Source organism: Erinaceus europaeus, chromosome X (genome assembly GCF_950295315.1).
Source record: "Erinaceus europaeus chromosome X, mEriEur2.1, whole genome shotgun sequence".
Lineage (NCBI taxonomy): Eukaryota > Metazoa > Chordata > Mammalia > Eulipotyphla > Erinaceidae > Erinaceus > Erinaceus europaeus.
In genome coordinates, this window is record NC_080185.1 from 57,249,634 (window position 1) to 57,269,884 (window position 20,251).

A 20,251-nucleotide genomic window follows, 5' to 3' on the forward strand; every position below is an offset into this window, starting at 1 on the left:
CCTGACCCCCTATTGATTTTTTTAAGGAATTTTATAAATATACCTCTTATTTCATATGTATCAGTAAGCAAACAAATTAAATAATTCACAATGATGTTAACACAGCCATAAGTTGATGGTATGTTGTAGTGTTCATTTGTGTTTCTATCACATTGACATGTTATTTGGGGTGGGGGATGCAGCCCACAGTTATTACAATGAAAGGCATTATTTTTCGATGGACAGTGGTTTAGCCTTTCAGTAGTCATCATTTTAAGGATCTGTTTTTAAGGTGTGATCTCATAGAATTTTTGTTTTAAGATCAATAAAGTATTATACCTAAGAAAAATGGAGTCACACCAAACTTCTTCCAAGTGACCAAAGAAAATTATATTGTTTTTTCATTTTCTTCTACTAACAGAGTTTTTTCTTAAACCTTTTGATACCAGCTTATTGAGTATTAAGTATTAATGCCAAGACAGACTATCAAAGCTTATTTGCATACTTTAATAGGAAAACTCAAAATTATCATGTTTATATATTGTTTTGCCTATAGAAAGTTACTGCTTTTATGGGAAAATTAATAATATTTTGTGTTGCTCTGCCCTTGAGCAGATTTTTAGGACCACCAAGTTAAATTAAGAATGGATTAGAGGAAGTCCGGTGGTAGCACAGCGGGTTAAGCACACGTGGCACAAAGCACAAAGACCTGCATAAAGGATCCTCCTTAGAGCCCTGGCTCCCCACCTGCAGCGAAGTTGCTTCACAAGCAGTGAAGCAGGTCTGCGGGTGTGTGTCTTTCTCTCCCCTTCTGTCTTCCCCTACTCTCTCCATTTCTCTTTGTCCTATCTAACAACCATGACATCAGTAACTACAACAATAAAACAACAAGGGCAACATAAAGGGAATAAATAAATAAAACATTTTTTTAAAAGAGTGGATTAGAAATGTGAATATACTCAATATCGTTATTTGCTTATATGTAGATTTACCCCCTCAGTTTAATGGCTAGCCTTTCATTTCACTTGCAGGCTATAATGGGTAAAAAACAGTTAATACTTTTCTCCAACAAAATCTAAATGTCAAGGAGACTTGTTTTTCTGAAAGCCAACGTGAACAGATCAAGAACAGTCAAGTCTTCTGTTCTCATAGTTTTCAAACAGAATGACAAAGAGTGTTTTTCTTTTGTGTTTTCTAATACTTAAGGCTATAAAGTCAATATGTGCGATTCTATAAATCAGATGTTGAAAGAAAAAAATGGTAGTTTTATGTTCTTGGGATATTTTGACCTCAGATTAATGATGTATGATTTCTCTTCCCCCCACCCCCACCCCCTAGGCATTCTGCAAAGAAAGGTAGAAGAGGTAACCCAGATTATGGAGAATCATCAGTTTATGGAGCAGAAACGTAGAGCCAGGATGTCTTTTGACTGAATTGCAATTATCTTCAGCATGTTTTCAGATTATACATTACTGACAAACTTTGATGGTGTTATGTGGAGTGGTATTTATGGTTACTGTTTTATGTTCGGTTACAAAAATGTGTGTTCCCTTTCAGTTTAAATATTGTGCTATTGAGAACTGTACTGTAATTGGACTTTTAGTGGTGGACTTTTAGTATTTGAAAATCAAAGCTGTGTTTGCCCATTGGCCCAGGGCGCAAACTACTAGATGTTAACTTTTGTGTGTGCAGTTTGAAACTTACACTTAGAGTCCATATTTTACTGCCAGTACAAATTGTCCTTCTCACTAATGGTTAGATGATAGAAAAATATTTTGCCAAAAATAAATGCCAGAGATGGCTTACCCAGTGGAGTGTACCCTACCATGCATGAGGCCTGGGTTTGAGCCCCCTAAGCACATTATAGAAGCAGCATTTATAGGGGAAGCTTTACAAATAGTGAAGGCTTTTCACCCTCTATCTGAAAATAACACCACCTATATAAACATATCTGCTGTTGGGAGTGGTAAAATTATACATGCATGAAGCCCCAGTGAAACCCCGGTAAATAAGTAAATGCCAACCAGTCTTTATTGGGTGCCTACTACATTCAATGTTTAATGCAAACTCTCTTTCCTCAAAAGAACTTATTGTCTGGTTTGAAGTTGAATAATGCCTGTCTGTATGAAAACAATACAAACAATACAAGAATGATTCACAGGTGTGTGCTATAGGAATTCACAGAACGGAAGAAAAACTAAAAGGGTTGTTGTGGGGATCTGAATAGGTAACTTTAAAAAGAGTGAAATTTAGGCAATTCATTTTTATGTGAAGATAGTCTGGCATTTTATTTGGCATTAACATATGTTTTAATTGTTGATCTTTGTACGTATATTTTTCACAAAAAACTTGTTCTTAAGTTGAGAACAGTTTATTCCTTTGTTTTTCATATTTTACTGATGTCACAGTTATGTTTTGAAAAATAAAAGTCTAATACCAAAATAAACTGCTTGTTTTATTTATTTATTTTAACAGCATGGGCTAGTTGCTTATAATTGTTGAGCTTAATGTCCGTTATATTATTTGCATATGATCATCTTGACAGGTTACAGATTACAGGAAGAAAATATTTTTACATGAGTGCTAGTGAGTTTCATTGTATTTTGAGTTGACTGAGTATCAGAACTTACATGCTCTCTGTTTCCTGCCTAAACTGCTCAAAATGGCCCCTTGTTATGAGGTAAGTCTTTGTTGTCACTCATGCTTATAAAGTAAGAATATATTCCAGGGTCAGAAAACTCACCTGGGAGGATGTATGCTTTGCCATGTGTGTGAACTAGGGTCAACTCTGACTCTCATAATATGGGGGTAAGCTTTAGTGCTGTGGTATCTTGTCCTCTCTCTTTATATTTTTTAAGTTTTTAAAAATATTTTATATTTATTTATTTTCCCTTTCGTTGCCCTTGTTTTTTATTGCTATTGTTATTATTGTTGTTGTTATTGATGTTGTTGTTAGGTAGGACAGAGAGAAATGGAGAAAGGAGGGGAACATAGATAGGGGGAGAGAAAGATGGACACCTACAGACCTGCTTCACCGCTTGTCCCCTGCAGGTGGGGAGCCAGGGGCTCGAACCGGGATCCTTACACCGGTCCTTGTGTTTTATCTTCTTTCTGTCTCTTTGTTAAAAAAAAAAAAAGAAGAAGAAAAAGAAAGAGGGTAGAGAGAAAGAGAAGAAAATATCTCAGAGACCATTGAATTTTTGTAGGAGATTACTATAGGTAAGTGCTGCATCTGCATATAATCATGAATAAATAAATAAATATATATATATTTTTTTACTATGGCAATGGATATTGAACTTAGGTCCACACATATATACTCTACTGCTAAGCCATCTCTGTGGCCAAATTTTACTTTACTTTTTTTATAATAAAGAAAGAAATGGAAAAAGGAAGAAAGAAGGAGGCCAGGTGGTAACACAGCGGGTTAAGTGCATATGGCGTGAAGCACAAGGACAGTGTTAAGGATCTTGGTTCAAGCCCCTGACTCCCCATCGCATGGGGCCTGCTTCACAAGCGGTGAGTAGTACAGGCAATAATATCCCCAGTGATAATTCTGGAGGCAAATAGAAAAAGAAAAAGGAAGAAAGCAAAGCACTGTTTCACTTTCCATGGAGATCTACTTTTTTTTTTTTTTGGTCTTATATGGGGTACTAAATTCAGTGACATATAGGTACTCTACTTCTGCAGTCCTCTATAATTCTTGAATCAATAATCTTACTGTATCCTAGATAAAGGCATTTTTCCTAGGAAAAGGGATCCAACTTATATGGTCTATACATAATTCCACAAATTCTCACTAAGATTCATTTATTCAGTAAGAGACTACGGTGGAATGCTGGAAGAAACACTAGATTAGTCTTGTCCTACGCCTAGATACAAACAGATCATTTGGGGCATTCTCTTTAATTCTCAATACAACAGGGTTATGCTATCTTATGGCTTTCTCAAATGAAAAAAAAAAAAACTAATTTTGATTTCTCTGGAGTTTTGTGATTTCTTCACATCTTTTCTGCTGGCATATTTACTATAAAAGTTCCACAGTAAAATAAAGAGGAGGTTATAGTACTTCTGTCAACTTTGCACTTGAAATTTTAGTGCTTTCTTGAGGACATAGGAGCCAGTGGATATCAAGTACCTTCCATATTAATACAACAACACTGTAAGATTTATTAGATTTCTGTGCACCATCTGGAATCCAGAGCCTTGAAGTAAATCATTGCTAAAGCTCTTTCTGACTTTGGTTCTCGCATGTGTTTAAAATACATGACATTGTTAACAAATGTTAATGTAAAATGTCACAAATCACCTCGTTTTTGCCAGTCATTTTAAGACAGCACTTTTTAGAATTTATTATTATTCTAATTTTTCCAGGTCATTTTATTTGTGAGTTAATGGTTTATACTGCAGTTGTTGACACATGAGTAATTTCTCATCTCCCCATGATAGGTGTCTGCAAAACACTCTCACCATCAATTTAAGTCCTTTTCCACTTTTATTATTACTTTTTTTTCATCACCAGACCTTCATGACATCAGGCTGACTTTTTCAGATAGGAAGAAAAAGACAGAAGGAGAGAGGGAAAGATACGAGTGGAACAGTGCTTTGTCAAATGCAGTAGGAGCCAGGGTGATACTTACATCTTGCACATGGCAAAGCAGGTACCTTCCTATGTGAGCTATGAAGACAGCATTATCATTAGAAACCATAATCTTGAGACCCCTCCTACCAATGTTAGAGACCAGTTAAGACATTAACTGAAGCACACTTCTAAAGATTTGTACAGCTGAACCTTCCCAAGCACCTACATAGATTATTTTCTTCGTCCTTTGAAAAAGAGGCTATATTGATTCCCTCTATAACAGTATTTATATGATCTCATTTGGGAAACTTGAAAGACATGCACAGTTGTTCACTTTAAACGTGAGATGAGTGACACTGTCCTTCCTCAAGAGAAGATTTTTGGTTTTTAGCATCTTCCATTGCTGGAAATTATAATTGCTTTATAATGTATTCATCAGAAGTGTGCTGCAAACAAAACACCTAAAAAAGGACAAACCCTGAAAGTATGTGTGTTGAGGAGCTCCTGGCCTAATTAAACTAACCTTGTTAAATTGTCAGAAAGACAAATGAGGAATATTTTTCAGTCTGTCATAAATTATTCCAGGGATGGAATTGGGAAGTTACTCCATGGTAAGATCTCTGTGCCTGTGAATAACATCTAAAACTCTCAGAGCTTTTTATACTGTCTTGATATCCTTTAAAAGCAGGGAGAGTGGTGCTGTGGGAAATTGAATAGCTATTATTCTGCAGCCAATAAGTTTGGCAGAGCTGGAAATAGCCTGATTTTCTTTCTAGTGCAATTTTCTGAATGTCTGTCCCTTGGTATCTGCCTCACAGGTTAGATCCAGTTATATACAAATACATAGAATATTTCCTTATGACCTTGCTTTCCAGTTGCAATTTCACCCTATTTGAGTATGTCTTCTTTTACCATTCATTCTCCACTCATTCCACTTAGTGAATTTGTCATGTAGTATTTATCACTTTAGTGCCAATAGAATATATGTTTTGTTAGAAGTCGTATACAAGTGTGGTGTGATAGTGTAGCAATTGTGGCACTCTTTGCCACCTTCCCAGGTGACCTACTAGTAACTTTGCTGTTACTAGTATGTCAACTGAACTGTTTGGTTTTGCAACCGAATGCACCCCCACCCCACCATACAGGATTTAGCTGGTAAATGGAGATTACAATATGACACGCATTTGTTTGTACCTACATTTTATCCATACTGTGCCAGGGCCACAAATTTGTGCAGGTTATTTCTTTTTTAATATTTTATTTATTGGATAGAGACAATTTCCTTTGGCTGTGACAGATTGAATTTCAGTTTTTTCATATTTTTGATGACCATGACAAGTTTGTGGAGTGCTGGTCAGGTATTTTATAGTCGGTGCTTTTTGAAATCTCCATTTTACTCATAAATAAGATTAAGCAGTCTTCCTTTTCATAAGCTTAAGGACATTCATTTTTCATATTTCCATTTCTGGGCACTAAACCCATGCACTTTAACCCCTGTATGATACCTTTTTGCATTTCACCATAATTATAGGTAAAACCTCCACAAGCCTGACAACATGTGGACTTCTCATTCTTAGGCTAGGGAACACAGTGCCTTGCAAAGTCTTTGTCACAGGCAGGGGAAGATCACTAATACTAATACAACTGATGTGGTCAAACTGGTTTCAGATCTCTCTTGGCTGCAGTGTGATGGGGCGTGGGTTGTTCAGTGGAAGGACTGGACCAGAACTAGAGCCTCCACTGGAAACCAAAGGTAGTCCAGACTTGTAAGCTGAAGCAGTATTGATAGAGATACATTTGCAAAAATTAAGGATTGAGTCAGAATTTGGCGATATTGGTACATAAAAGTTGATTTGTAGGGTATATGAACTGTATGTTTCGGTGTTGCTTTGAACCAAACCAGAAATACGTGAGAATTGTCTGGACAATCCGAGCCACATACCATGCCCTCAATATGTACTGAAGACTTTGTTTCCGTTTCTTTAGCTCTGCGGGTACTACAATTCCCAGAGCCCCCCGCGCCACCACAATCCCCTCGAAGGTGCCCGCGGAGAGTTCTGGGACTTGAAGTCTGCGGCCTATTTACCCAAGTTAGAGGGGCCTGTGGAAACATGAAGAGGTAAGGGCTTCTGTGAGAGCCGGCGGCGAATGGGGCTCTTCTCGACCTTTTAACTTTGTAAACGGCTTTTGTTAATGTGCCTTTGAGGGTCTGTCACCTTCTCGGGATGAGGTGTGGAGGAAGCAGGCACACCCTGAGAGGGAGGGAGGGAGAGAGGGACGGACGGAGTGGGGCTCTCAGGGCCTGCGGGGAGAAGTTCGGGGAGGACGGCAGAGATGCGGGCACCCAGAGGAATGTGCTCTGCGTGCCTGCATCCAGGCCCAGCCGGGCCCCGGGAACTGGGCGGATGCTGGGGCTGCTTCCTGGGTTGTTTTTTGCTCTCATATAAATTAAATAATGATTTGTAAGACTTTAAGTTCATAGGAGTGTATATTAACACCAACCCCACCACCAAAGGTCTGTGTCCTTTGTGTTTTAAGCTGACCCACGTAGGAAAAGGGGTCCGGGCCGACCGATGCTCCCCCAAGGAGAAACCCAGGCTAGCCCCTCCCTGTCCCAAGCCAGTTTCCTCTTCCTCATCCTCCTCCTGTGCCGCCGCCTCTTCTAGAGAAAGGGGCTCCGCGGTGGGTTCATTTATTTGGAGTGAGAGAGTTAGTTTATAAAGGAGACTGGCTCAGGCTGAGGGAGGGAGGGAGGAAGGGAGGTAGAGAGGGAGGGAGAGAGAGAGAGAGAGAGAGGAGAGAGAGGAGAGAGGAGAGAGAGAGAGAGAGAGAGAGATATTATAAAGGAGACCATAAAGGAGACTGTCTCAGGCCAGGCTAGCTTGGAGCCCTTTTTAGATCTTACAGTAAGAAAGTAATACTTTTTTTTTTCCCCCTTCACATTCAGAAAGCACAACTTTGGTTCGATTTTGTGTGAAGACAGAAAGGCCAGGCGGTGGGCACTGTGCTCCGAAAGGTCTGCGGGAAATGGTAGCGTGCATTGTTGAAAGCTTGAGCCTCACTGTTGCTCAGGACACAAAGCCTTTTGAATGAAGGAGCCTCATTAGGGTGACTGTTGAAACAGTCAGCTGTTCAGTTGTTGGGTGATGGAATGGTGCATTTACAGTTCCAACTGTTAAGTTCTCCTGCACTGCCATTTCCTTGCCTCTTAAGGAAAAAAAAAAAAAATATATATATATATATATATACATTTTTTTTCCTATCTCAGAGTAATTTAAAAAGGGGCCCAGTGACCCAGTTGAGCACAAGTTACCATGCAAAAGGACCCGACTTCATGCCCCTAGCCTCCACCAGGAAGCTCACAGTGGTGAAAATGTTGTAGGTCTTTCTCTCTCTCCCACTCTGTCTCCCCCTTCCCTTTCAGTTTTTCTGCCTCTATCCAAAATAAATAAATAAAACCTAAAAATAGAAACAAAACCGGATGGGGGCAGCAGGCAGGTGGTGACATGTTCCCATGTACAAGGACCAGGGTTTAATCTCTGGGTCGTCTCTCCCCCCCCCCTGCAGGGGAAAAGCTTGAGGAGGTTTAAAGCAGGGCTGTAAGTGTCTTTCTCTCTTTTTGTCTCCTCTTTCCAACTTACTTTCTCTCTGTCTCTATCCAATAAGTGAACACATAAATACATCTTTAAAAAATAAAAAAGGGGTTCGCGCAGTAGCGCAGCAGGTTAAGCGCATGTGGCTTGAATCACAAGGGCCTGTGTAAGGATCCCGGTTTGAGCCCTGGCTCCCCACCTGTAAGGGAGTCTCTTCACTGGTGGTGAAGCAGGTCTGCAGATGTCTGTCTTTCTCTCCTCTCTGTCTTCCCCTCCTCTCTCCATTTCTCTCTCTGTCCTATCCAACAACAACAATAATAACTATGACAATAGTAATAATAAAAAACAAGGGCAAAAAAAGGTAAAATAAATAGTAAAAATAAACAAATAAATAAAAATCATTTCCTTGCTGAAACAGACAAAAGAAAAAAAAACATTGTGGTCGGGGTCAGAGATAGAGTGCATAGTTGGCCAACCTTTTGGGTTTGATCCCAGCCACGTCCTCAAGTGTTTTTACCATATATGAAGTTATACATCAACAAAATATTTCTCAGGTTTTCTTCATCTTCACCCATATACAAAGGATCATTCATTGTATGAATTTTTCTGTGACTTATCCCCCCCACACACACACACACTCAACATTTCCTTTTGGCATCTGTGTACTGATGTGTTTAGCTTTGGTTTATTCCTTTGAAAATCACTGAAATTAGTAAGAACTTTAGAATTCAAAAAAAAAAAAAGATCATATCTTTGGCAGCATGACTTAAAATTTGGGGGTACATTTTTAAGTTTTTAAGGCTTCCTCTTAACTCCAATTAGTAAAAAGTATTTGTGTGTTTCTTTTTGTTTGTTTTTGTTTTGGGGGGGATAAGGAAGATACATAACTTCAAGGAGTTCATTTCCTTTTCACTTATGTGGTCCTACTATTTCCTAACACTATTTATATTAGTAAGAATTTTAATTTTCATCCCAAGATTCTCATTCATGCATGAATTCTTCTATGTTTTATTTTTCCTTTCAGCTAATATGTCTCACATTTTCTTTGTCGTAGCTGGTTGCGTTAACAAGAGTACATCAGTACACAAAATTAAAAGACTGGGAAGAGGGAGAGGAAGGGGAGATTCAGGTCCACCATAAGGAGGGATGGGGACACAGACCTTTGGTGGTGAGAGCACTGTGAAACTATATTCCTGTTAACTCATAATCTTATAATTCACTATTCAGTTTGTCAGGAGAAAAATAGATTGAATATTTCAAGTTCTTTAAGTGCCTAGATTTTAGTTTTGAGTATATATTCCTCTAAGTCTAAGCATTTCCAAAATTCTAAACTGAATTCTGACACTGGGCTTAAATTATTATAGTGTTCCTTAAAAAATAACTTTTTAAAAAAAATACTAAGTTACCCATGACCTTAGACCAGAATCATTTGCTCATGTCTATATCTGAAATCTTATTATTAGTGGATATTATTAAATGACATAAAGCCTGGTGAGGACAAATATATTCTAGTAAATCCTAACCATGGGATTTTAAAAAGAAAAACAAGGTCTCCACTAACTTGGTTATGATGAAAATCTTTTGCAAGTGGGGTAGATAGCATAATGGCTATGCAAAGAGACTTTAATGCCTGAGAGCCCCAGGTTCAACACTCCCCCCCACCAACCCCAGCATAAACCAGAGCTGAGTAGTGCTTTGGTTAAAAAGGAAAAATATTTATTAGATGGCAGGGTGGTGGTGCACTGGGTTAAACACACATAGTACAAAGCACAAGGACCAGAGCAAGGATCCTGGTTCAAGCTCCTGGCTCCCCATCTGCAGGGGGTTTGCTTCATAAGTGGTGAAACAGGTCTGCAGGTGTCTGTCTTTCTCTCCCTGTCTTCCCCTCCCCTCTGAATTTCTCTGTCCTATCCAAAATAAATAAATAAAAATCAAAGAAAAAATCTTTTGCCTTTTCAAACTCTTAATCTCCATTCTATATAAATTGTTTTCTAGTCAGTGCTTCTGGTTTCATCTTCCCTAATTCATATGACATCTTATAACCTCATTTTCATTTTGCTAAATCATCACTTGTACGGTGTCAGGTACCTGGCTGAAACCTTACTTTCTAATGCCTATACATTAAGATTCATGCCTCTTAGAGGTATTTAAGGCCATTCACAATCTAGTTATTCCTTCCGGATTATCTCCCTATGTCTCCATACATGAATCCTAGCTAAATTTTACTTCTCATTATCCACCAGAATATATTTCTGTCTCTTCACATTCATGCTCTTCTTCAATCCTTCAAATGCTAGTTTAAGAATTTACCTTTCTGGGGGCCAGGTGGTGGTACATCTGGTTGAGCACATGTTACACTGCGCAAGGACCGGGGTTCAAGCCCCCAGTCCCCACCTGCAGAGGGAAAGCTTCATGAGTGCTGAAGCAGTGTTGCAGGTGTCTCTCTGACTATCCCTCTTTGTCACTCCCTTCCTTCTCGGTTTCTGGCTGTCTCTACCCAATGAATAAATAAAGATAATAAAACAAATTTAAAAATTACCTTTCTAAGCCTTTATTACCACGCTAGCTCCCAATTATCTCTTCTGTGAACTTCTACTAACTTGACATGTTTCCTTCTGTCTTTATCCACTTTCCCTTCTACCTCTCCCAGCCCTTCCTACTGTCACAGATATTGCCCTCACTAAATTACAAACTTCTTGAGGATGGGAACTTTATTATTATTTTTTCTGGGACCCCACATTTTGATTATTTTATTAGGTAAGGATTTACAAGACAGTTATTGTCACATAGGTGTAGTTTCTTATCTTTCTGTGATAGGTGGCTGTACCATACCTACCACCAACTTAAGTCCCCCTCCACCATCACTCTCTGGGTCCCCAGTGCCTACTTAACCCTCTTCCTGCTGCCCCCAGAGTTTTTGATCCTGTTGCAACAGACCAGCCTAGTCCAGATTTCACCCCGTGTTTTGTCTTTCTGTCCTTGCTTTTTTTGTTCCTTTTCTCTCTCTCCCTTTTCCTTCCTTGCTTTTTATTTATTTATTTATTTATTTTTAATTTAATATCTTTTTTCTTTTTTATTTATTCATTCCCTTTTGTTGCCCTTGTTGTTTTATTGTTGTAGTTATTGATGTCATCGTTGTTGGATAGGACAGAGAGAAATGGAGAGAGGAGGGGAAGAAGAGATGGGGAGAGAAAGATAGGCACCTGCAGACCTGCTTCACAGCTTGTGAAGGGACTCCCCTGCAGGTGGGGATCCAGGGGCTCCAACCGGGATCCTTATGCTGGTCCTTGGACTTTGCGCCTCCTGCGCTTAACTCACTGCACTACCGCCTGACTCCCCCGTTCCTTGCTTTTTAAGTTCCACCTTTTACCTTTTACTTCTGGCCAACCTCACATAACACAACTCCTTCAAGTCCCATCCAAGATGAGACAGAGGAGAGAGGATTTCCTCATTTTTTTTTTTGCCTCCAGGGTTATTCTCATTTTTTTCCCTCCAGGGTTATTGCTGGGGCTCAGCGCCTGCACCATGAATCCACTGCTCCTGGAGGCTATTTTACACACACACACACACCGCCCCTGTTGTAGCCTTGTTGTGGTTATTATTGTTGCTGTCGATGTCGTTCGTTATTGGACAGGACAGAGAGAAACCGAGAGAGGAGGGGAAGACAGAGAGGGGGAGAGAAAGAGAGACAACTGCAGACCCCCTTCACCGCCTGCGAAGCGACTCCCCTGCAGGTGGGGAGCCAGGGGCTGAACCGGGATCTCCACATGGTCCCCGCGCTACGCAGCCACGTGCACTCAACCCACTGCGCTTCCATCCAACCTCCATTTCCTCATTTCTGACAGCTGGAGTAGTATGCTGATAGGAACTCTTTATCTTGCATGTCTTGCACTTCCACAGCCCGGTGTATGATTCGTTCCTTAGTAAATGCTTGTGACTGTGAATGCTAAAGGGCAGTCAGTTGTCAAAGACGTGTCCTTGAACAAATGAGCTCACTCCGGGTAGGTCCTTTAGGTAAAGAATAATTTTGAGATTCACTGCCTCTTCTGCTTTCGGTGTTGTCAAATCTACTCCAGGGTAAGCAGCTGTGTGAAGACTGATGAGCATGTCCTGGAGGAGTTGGAAACCGAAGGGGAGAGGCAACTGAAAAGCCTCCTGCAGCATCAACTTGATACTTCTGTCTCCATTGAGGAGTAGGTATTGATTTTGCAAGCAGGAAGAAAATCATTGACCCCCTCCCCCCCTCCTCCAGGTGGTTGATTCCTCTTAAAATTTGGATAGAACACCCCCTTCCTTTCTTGACACACTTCTATTGATTAGAAAGCATTTTGCTTCTGTGGCTTTTCCTTGAAAAAAACGTCCTACCTCTTCCTCTCACTAAGTGGGGATTAAGTACCTTCCTTATGTCCCCCAAACATAAAGCTTAAAACCTACTATTATGGTTTCCTGTTTACTTTCCTCCTCTCCCCTAACAACAGAAACCATGTTTATCTATTCCATTACTCCTAAATCTTCAGTACCTAGTTCAGTGTTTGTCATAGGTCCTCAGTAAAGATTTGAGTCAAGCGTTTGCTACTTAACTGATGCAGTTGTTCCATTCCATTGCAGTAGTCCTTCAGATTAAAATAGGACAGGAGAAAAAAGTGGCTCATGATTTTCATTGTACCTCTTTTAAGAGTGAATCCCATTTCTTTGAATCCTGAGTAACTGAAGTTAGTTCTTACTTTCTCTCTGCCTGTTTTGCAGATGTGTGTCTAAGAAAGAGAGCTTCACTCCTGGTACTATGTATAAACCCTTTGGGAAGGAAGCAGCTGGGGCTATGACTTTATCTCAGTTCCAAGCACTGCATGAGAAAGAACAAGAAACTGCTTCTCTCAGGGAATTAGGGCTCACTGAAACAGAAATAATGGTCTGGAAAAGCCATATTTCAGGTGAAAAGGTGAGTGGGACATTTATTTATTTATTTATTTATTTATTTATTTATTTATTTATTTATTTTCCTGAAGAATAGAGGGAGATTTCTTCACTTGGCATTGAGAAGCTTTTTTTTTGTTTTGGTTCTCATTGAGCTTTGTGTCAAAATTTGCTTTGATTTGTAAGATAGGAATCTGGTAAGAAGAGATGTCCTTGAACTTTGCTAACACTTGTGCAAATGATTATCTTCTTTCTTATTTGAGGCATCAAATCATGTCCAGGGTGTGTCATCAAAGATAACTGCTATTTCATTTCTCTGGTTTCAGAGGAGAAGACTGAGGGCAACCCCTGAAGCAATACAAAATCGTCTGCAAGATATTGAAGAAAGAATCTCAGAGCGGCAGCGCATCCTGTGCCTGCCACAGAGATTTGCAAAGAGCAAACAGCTGACTCGGCGAGAAATGGAAATAGAAAAATCTTTATTTCAGGGAGCTGACCGTCACTCCTTCCTTAAGGCTCTTTATTACCAAGGTAAGTGTTCACCACTGACTTTGATATGTTCTTTCACTGAGAGAAATATTTAACATCAGGGCAGGGTATATGAACAGTTAGTGAAGGGTCAAGGGAAGGATAAACTAGCACTGCTCTTAAGGGATGCATAATCCCATGAGAGAGAGAGAGATGGACATAGTTGCAGCACAAAATATAAATGGCTGTTATAGAGAGGTGAAAAACAGGCTGAGGAAACAACACATCAGTCAAGTTGGGGGGAGCTAAGACTTGCCATTTTTCAAAGACTACATGGACCAACAGACATTTCTAGGTAAATAAGCAGGGAGGACATTATAGGTAGTAGGTTAATAAGAACAAGATTGTGAAAGAACTCGGTGTGTCTAAGGAACAGTGAAAAGTTCAGTATGGCAGGAAGTATAGGACATGGCAGGGAATAATAGGAGAGGCTAGATTATAAAGAGCCTTTAGGCTGAACTATTCATTAGTAAAACCTAAATAATATGTCTTAACTAGAAACAATTTTAACACAAATTTTGCCAGGCAGTGTGGAAAATGTACAGATTTTTTTTTCAATTTTTATTTATTTATTATTGGTTAGAGAGAGAGAGAAATTAAGAGGGGAGAGGAGATAGAGACAGATGAAGAGACACCTGCATCTCTACTTCACCACTTGTGAAGCTTCCTCTGCAGGTGGGACCAGGGGCTTGAACCTGGGTCCTTGTGTACTATAATGTGAGTGCTTAACTAGGTGTGCCACCACCTGGCCCCAGTGTACAGATTTTTAAGATACAGTTCCAATGACAGTCTGGTTAGGGAGTGAAGCATGTAACTTTTTTTTTCAACAATTCTAATGATATAGTAAATTAAAAAAAAATATATAGGATAGGGACAGAGAGAAAATGAGGGGGGAAGAGGAGGTAGAGAGGGAAAGAGAGACCTGCATCCCTGCTTCACACCTTGCAGGTGGGGGCCAGGACTTGAACCTGAGTCCTTGCACACTGGAATGTGTACGCTCAACCCCAAATAGATATAGTTAAGTGCTGTAGGGATGCAGAGGAGGGAAAAGTCATTGGCATAACTGAAGAAGACCTCTCAGAAGAGGGAAGAATTACATCTTCTTTTAGGACTACCTGTTTGGGGGAAGAAAGAGAAAAACATTTCAGTTGCAGCAGATGCTATGAACACTGTGACATGTTTGGGGAACTTTTAAAAGACAAAGTTGGAAAGGTAGCTAATTTTTTTGAACTTTATGTGAAGGGAGTATAAACCTTCATTAGTTACATATTTAGTCTGTAGGTTTTTGAGTGAGGAGTAACATGGTGAAAAGAGCATTTGAAAATGATTGACAAAATAGCAAATAAACCAGATAAGAGTGAAAATTGGGAGCGAGGAAAATGGAGACAATTTCAGTCATTTAGGCATGAAGTTATAAATTAGAATGGTGGCAGTAGGACTGGGAAGAGGTAGCTGTTGTTATAAAAGAAACATTACAGAGAGAGCTGATAAAGCTTGTTGAGAGAATGAAGGTGAGTCAATTAAAAGGAATGGATCAAAGTTTCAAGGCAGTAGAATTTAATTTTAACATTTGGAACAATTAAGAAAGTCTATGGGAAGTTTTCAGGAAATATGGCTTTCTGACAGGATGATCAAATGCAGTTATTAATGACATAGTTGAAAATGCAGCAGTGGAGTTCTGGGGAGAAGTCAGAACTAGATATATAGAATTATTATGCTTACATATATAATATGCTTATATATGTGCTTACAAGGCAGGTAAAGCCATGTGGATGAAGGAATTATTAGAGATAGAGAGGCCGCAGACATGGAAGACCAGTAATGAAGGAAGGTATGATTAACAAATAATGAAGGAAGGTGTGATTAACAAATTAACAGGCTTCTCCTCTTACTAGCTCTAAGCTACCACTCTATGCTTCAGTCTCTTCATTTGTAAAGTGAGAGTATTAATGATGGCTGTGTAACAGGTTCCTTAGGAGGATTAAGTGGAAAAAAATAAATAAATGTAAAATTACTTAGAGAAGTACCTGGTGTTTGAGGGAGGGGGCGGGAGGTGTATGAATCTGTTCTGTTTTCTATCTTTGAAACTCCTTGCTTTAAACCTTCACAGCATGCCACAAAAAGACATGTGCAGACAAGTACATGACCTCAATGAAGAGGAAGATAAAATTAGGCACAAAAGGCAAGTCGAGAGTTTTTTTACAGTGTTAGACTTAGGAATGTATTCTAGGATCCGAGACTTAAAAGTTGAGCACCTCTTTATTTCCATTCTCAGATTATGACAATGCTTATAGGAAATGATCTAGAAACAGTTTATTATTCTGACAGAAAGAGAAGAACTAGTAGAAGTTGTAAGCTTTTACATTCAGTGTTGTTGATTTTTTTCTCTATACCTTTTAAGTTATTGTACCAGATGTAAAATGACCGTAACGAATTTTAGACCCTATTTCACAACTAATTCTGAATATTTTTTATTAATTAGTAAAGTATAATATTGATGATGATGATAGTAATTTAGCTAATTTATTTTTGAAATGAACTTCGAATAAAATTGACTGTTTTGTTCTTTTTTTTTTTTTGGTATACTATTTGGTGAAATGTGACTTATGTAAATCATGCAGATTCATGTAATCACCATCACAATCAGGAGAGAGGACAGCTTCTTCACCCTAGAACTCTCTCATACCATACATTGATAATCATCCCTAATTCTCACCCACAACCTCTGGCAATCACTGATCTGTTCTTCATCACTATAGTTTTGTCTTTTAAAGAATGTCATAGAAACGGAACCATACAATATATAACTTTGAGACTGGCTTCTTTCATTCAGCACAATGCCTTTGAAATTCATCCAAGTTGTTGTGTGTATCACTAGGTGACTCTTTTTGTGGAGTAACATTCCATTGTGTGTGTGTGTTTGTGTGTGTGTGCGCCAAAGTTTGCTTATCCATTCACCCACTGAAGTGCCATCTGAGTTGTTTCCAGGTTAATGGTGCTAACAAATGATATTGCTATGAACCTCCTTGTTCAGGTTTTTGTGTGAACATAAATTTTTATTTCTCGAAGGTAAATATCTAGGAGTGGGATTACTGGGTCAAATGGTAAGTGTATATGTTTAATTTCATAAGAAATTGCCAAACCATTTTCCAGAGTGGCTGAATCATTTTTGCGTTTTGCATTTTCACCAGCTGCGTATGAGAGTTCCAGTTGCATTTTTGTCAGTACTTGATACTGTTATTTATTTTACTTATTCTTCTAGATGTGATGTGGTGTCTCATTGTAGTTTTTAATTTGCACTTCCTTAATGGCTAGTGGTGTTGAACATCTTTTCATGTGCTTATTTGCCATCTTCTGTGATGTTTGCTATAGTATCTTAACATCTTTTGCCGTTTTTCTTTTAATGAGTTATATTCTTCCTGATGATTTGTAAGAGTTCTTTACATATTCTAAATGAAATTCTCTGTTGAATACATGGTATGAAACTATTTTATCCTGGTCCTTTTCATTCTCTTAGCTATGTCTTTTGCAGAGCACACTTTTTAAAAATGGTGGTAAAATGTACCTAAAACAAAATTTAATTTTTGACTATTTTTAAGCATACCACTCTGTTGCACGACATATTTATTCACTTTTTAAAAATTCTTGTCACCATTTAGCTTGAAAATGTTTTCATCTTTTCAGACTGAAGCTCAATACCCATTAAACAACTCCTCATTTTTGCTTCTTGGTCCTTGGCAACCACCATTTTACTTTCTGCCTATGAATTTAACTTCTTTAGGTTTCACAGATAAGTGGAATCAAGTACTGCCTTATATCCAGCTTATGATGATTAGCATAATATTTTCAAGGTTCATCCATATTTTAGCATTTCACAACTTTATGTTTTAGGGTGAATAATACTCCATTTGTGTATAGAGCACATTTTGTTTATCCATTCATGTATCAATAGACACATGTATTGCTTCTGTTATTTGGCAGTTAAGAATAACATTACTAAAAACCTAGTTACACAAGTATCCTATGCAAATATATAATTTTGAATATACACCCACAGTTGAAATTACTGGATCATATTCTTTGTTTAATTTTTTTTGAGAAACTACCATGCTGTTTTCCATAGCAGTTATGCCATTTTACATTTCCACCAGCAATTAGAAAGAATTTTAGTTTCTCCATAATCTTGCCAACTTGAATTATTTGCTTTTTAAAAATTATATATATATATGTATGTGTATATATATATATATATATTTTCAAATGAGAGATACACAAAAGAGGGAAAGAGAGACCAGAGCACTGTTCAGCTCTGGTTTATGGTGGTGCTGGGGATTGAATCTGGGACCTCAGAGCCTGAGGCCTGCAAGTTATTTGCATAACTGTTATGCTATTTCTCCAGCTCCATCTATTTACTTAAAAAATAGCTATTCTAATGCCTGTGAACTGGTATCTCAGGTGACTTTTTTCACTAGCATTTCCCTAGGTAAGAGTGATATGGAACATCTTTTCTTGGTACTTTTAACTATTTATTCTACCTTTAGCCCCACTCTCTGTCCCTCCCTCCCTCCCTCCCTCCCTCCCTCCCTCCCTCCCTCCCTCCTTCTCTGGTGTGTCTGATTCCACCACACCTCATCCTGAGAAGGTGACAGACCCCCAAAGGCACATTAACAAAAGCTGTTTACAAAGTTAAAAGGTCTAGGAGAGCCTCCTTCGCCTCTGGCTCTCACAGAATTTTTGGAAAAAATGCATATTTAAGTCCTTTTCTATTTAAATAATTAAAAAACCATGTTGCTAAATTGTAAGTATTCTTTCTATATTCTAGATATTAATTCTTTATCAGGTATGTGATTTGTAAATATTTTCTCCCGCTTTATGCTTTTTCTTGTCACTGTGGATAATATCCTTTGACATACAAAACATTTTTGATGAAGTTCAACTTGTTTATAAAATTTGTTTTTAAAAGTCTTATTGAGGAAATCTTTATTTTGCAAGACTATTGTCACATCTCCCAGTGTGATGCTCTCACATCTCCTGAAAGTAGGGATCAGCACATGTCACCTTCCATCAAACTGCCTTGTCTCTTCACTGGGCTTCCAACCCGTTCTCCACTGTATTTTCCCTTGCTTTGTTTTTAAATCTTTTTTTTAAATTTTTTTATTTAAGAAAGGATTAATTAACAAAACCATAGGGTAGGAGGGGTACAACTCCACACAATTCCCACCACCCAATCTCCATAACCCACCCCCTCCCCTGATAGCTTTCCTATTCTCTATCTCTCTGGGAGCATGGACCCAGGGTCATTGAGGGTTGCAGAAGGTAGAAGGTCTGGCTTCTGTAATTGCTTCCCCGCTGAACATGGGTGTTGACTGGTCGGTCCATACTCCCAGTCTGCCTCTCTCTTTCACTAGTAGGGTGTGTCTCTGGGGAAGCAGAGCTCCAGGACACATTGGTGGGGTCTTCAATCCAGGGAAGCCTGGCCAGCATCCTGGTGGCATCTGGAACCTGGTGATTGAAAAGAGAGTTAACAGAGGCTGTACCAATTTACATTCCCACCAGCAATGTAAAAGGGTTCCTCTGTCCCCACATCCTCTCCAGCATTTGTTGCTGCTGTCCTTTTTGATGTATGCCATTCTTACAGGAGTGAGGTGGTATCTTAGTGTTGTCTTAATTTGCATTTCTCTGACAATCAGTGACCTAGAGCAGTTTTTCATATGTTTGTTAGCCTTTTGGATCTCCTCTGTAGTGAATGTTTTGTTCATATCCTCTGCCCATTTTTGGATGGGGTCATTTGCTTTTTTGGTGCTAAGTTTGCTGAGCTCTTTATATATTTTGGTGATTAGTTTCTTGTCTGATGTCTGGCATGTGAAGATCTTCTCCCATTCTGTGAGGGGTCTCTCTGTTTGTTTAATAGTTTCTTTGGATGTGCAGAAGCTTTTCAATTTGATGTAGTCCCATTGGTTTGTTTTTGCTTTAGTCTTCCTTGCAATTGGGTTTGATTCATCAAAGATGTCCTTGAGGTGTAGGTGGGAAAGTGTTTTACCAATGTTTTCCTCTAAGTATTTGATCGTTTCTGGTCTGACATCTAGGTCTTTGATCTATTTGGAGTTGATTTTTGTTTCTGGTGAGATAAAGTGATTCAATTTCATTCTTCTGCATGTTACAACCCAGTTTTCCCAGCACCATTTATTGAAGAGAGCCTCCTTTTTCCATTTAATCCTTTGGGCCCCCTTATCAAAGATTAGATGTCCATAGGTGTGGGGTGTTTTTAAATCTTAACTGTGAGTGGGGTTGGGCTATAGCTCACACAGTGCAGCACACACTTCACCATGTGTATATGGAATCTCAGATCCAAATCCTTGCTATCACGAAAAGGGGAAATTTCTCAAGTGGTAGAGCAGTGCTATGGTATTTATTCTTTCTCTACCTCTCTGTGCCTTTCTGTATTTTACCCTGTAAAAAATGAGAGTCCACCCAGAACTGTAGAATCACATCAGTGTGGTGTTCCAATGAAAACCCGTGGTGGAAATGAAAAACAAAAGGCTTACCTATGAATGAGGTTGTCTAATACTGACCCTCCACCTCTGGATTATTTCACTTAGCATGATTCCTCCCAGTGCCATCCATATTGTAGCAAAAGAGTAAGATCTCATGGTTT

The 20,251-nt window shown here is 38.9% G+C and overlaps 2 protein-coding genes across 3 annotated transcripts in view; both read left to right on the forward strand.

Annotated features, from left to right (window-relative positions):
- Positions 1 to 2,425, forward strand: part of NUP62CL (nucleoporin 62 C-terminal like) — a 134,970-nt gene extending 132,545 nt beyond the window's left edge. The window contains exon 9 of the mRNA XM_016191500.2: positions 1,318 to 2,425. Coding sequence (XP_016046986.2) covers positions 1,318 to 1,412 — 95 coding nt within the window. The 3' untranslated portion in view covers positions 1,413 to 2,425. The remainder of the gene's footprint in view (positions 1 to 1,317) is intronic.
- Positions 2,426 to 6,627: 4,202 nt separating this feature from the next.
- RBM41 (RNA binding motif protein 41) overlaps positions 6,628 to 20,251 on the forward strand; it is a 96,960-nt gene continuing 83,336 nt past the window's right edge. Inside the window, exons 1-5 of one of the 2 annotated variants that reach the window (XM_060182731.1) lie at positions 6,634 to 6,680; positions 12,231 to 12,347; positions 12,901 to 13,093; positions 13,395 to 13,599; positions 15,707 to 15,778. In XM_060182731.1, coding sequence (XP_060038714.1) covers positions 6,673 to 6,680; positions 12,231 to 12,347; positions 12,901 to 13,093; positions 13,395 to 13,599; positions 15,707 to 15,778 — 595 coding nt within the window. In that variant the 5' untranslated portion in view covers positions 6,634 to 6,672. Of the gene's footprint in view, positions 6,681 to 12,230; positions 12,348 to 12,900; positions 13,094 to 13,394; positions 13,600 to 15,706; positions 15,779 to 20,251 lie in introns of both variants that reach the window. The other variant, XM_007530625.3, reaches the window with a different exon arrangement.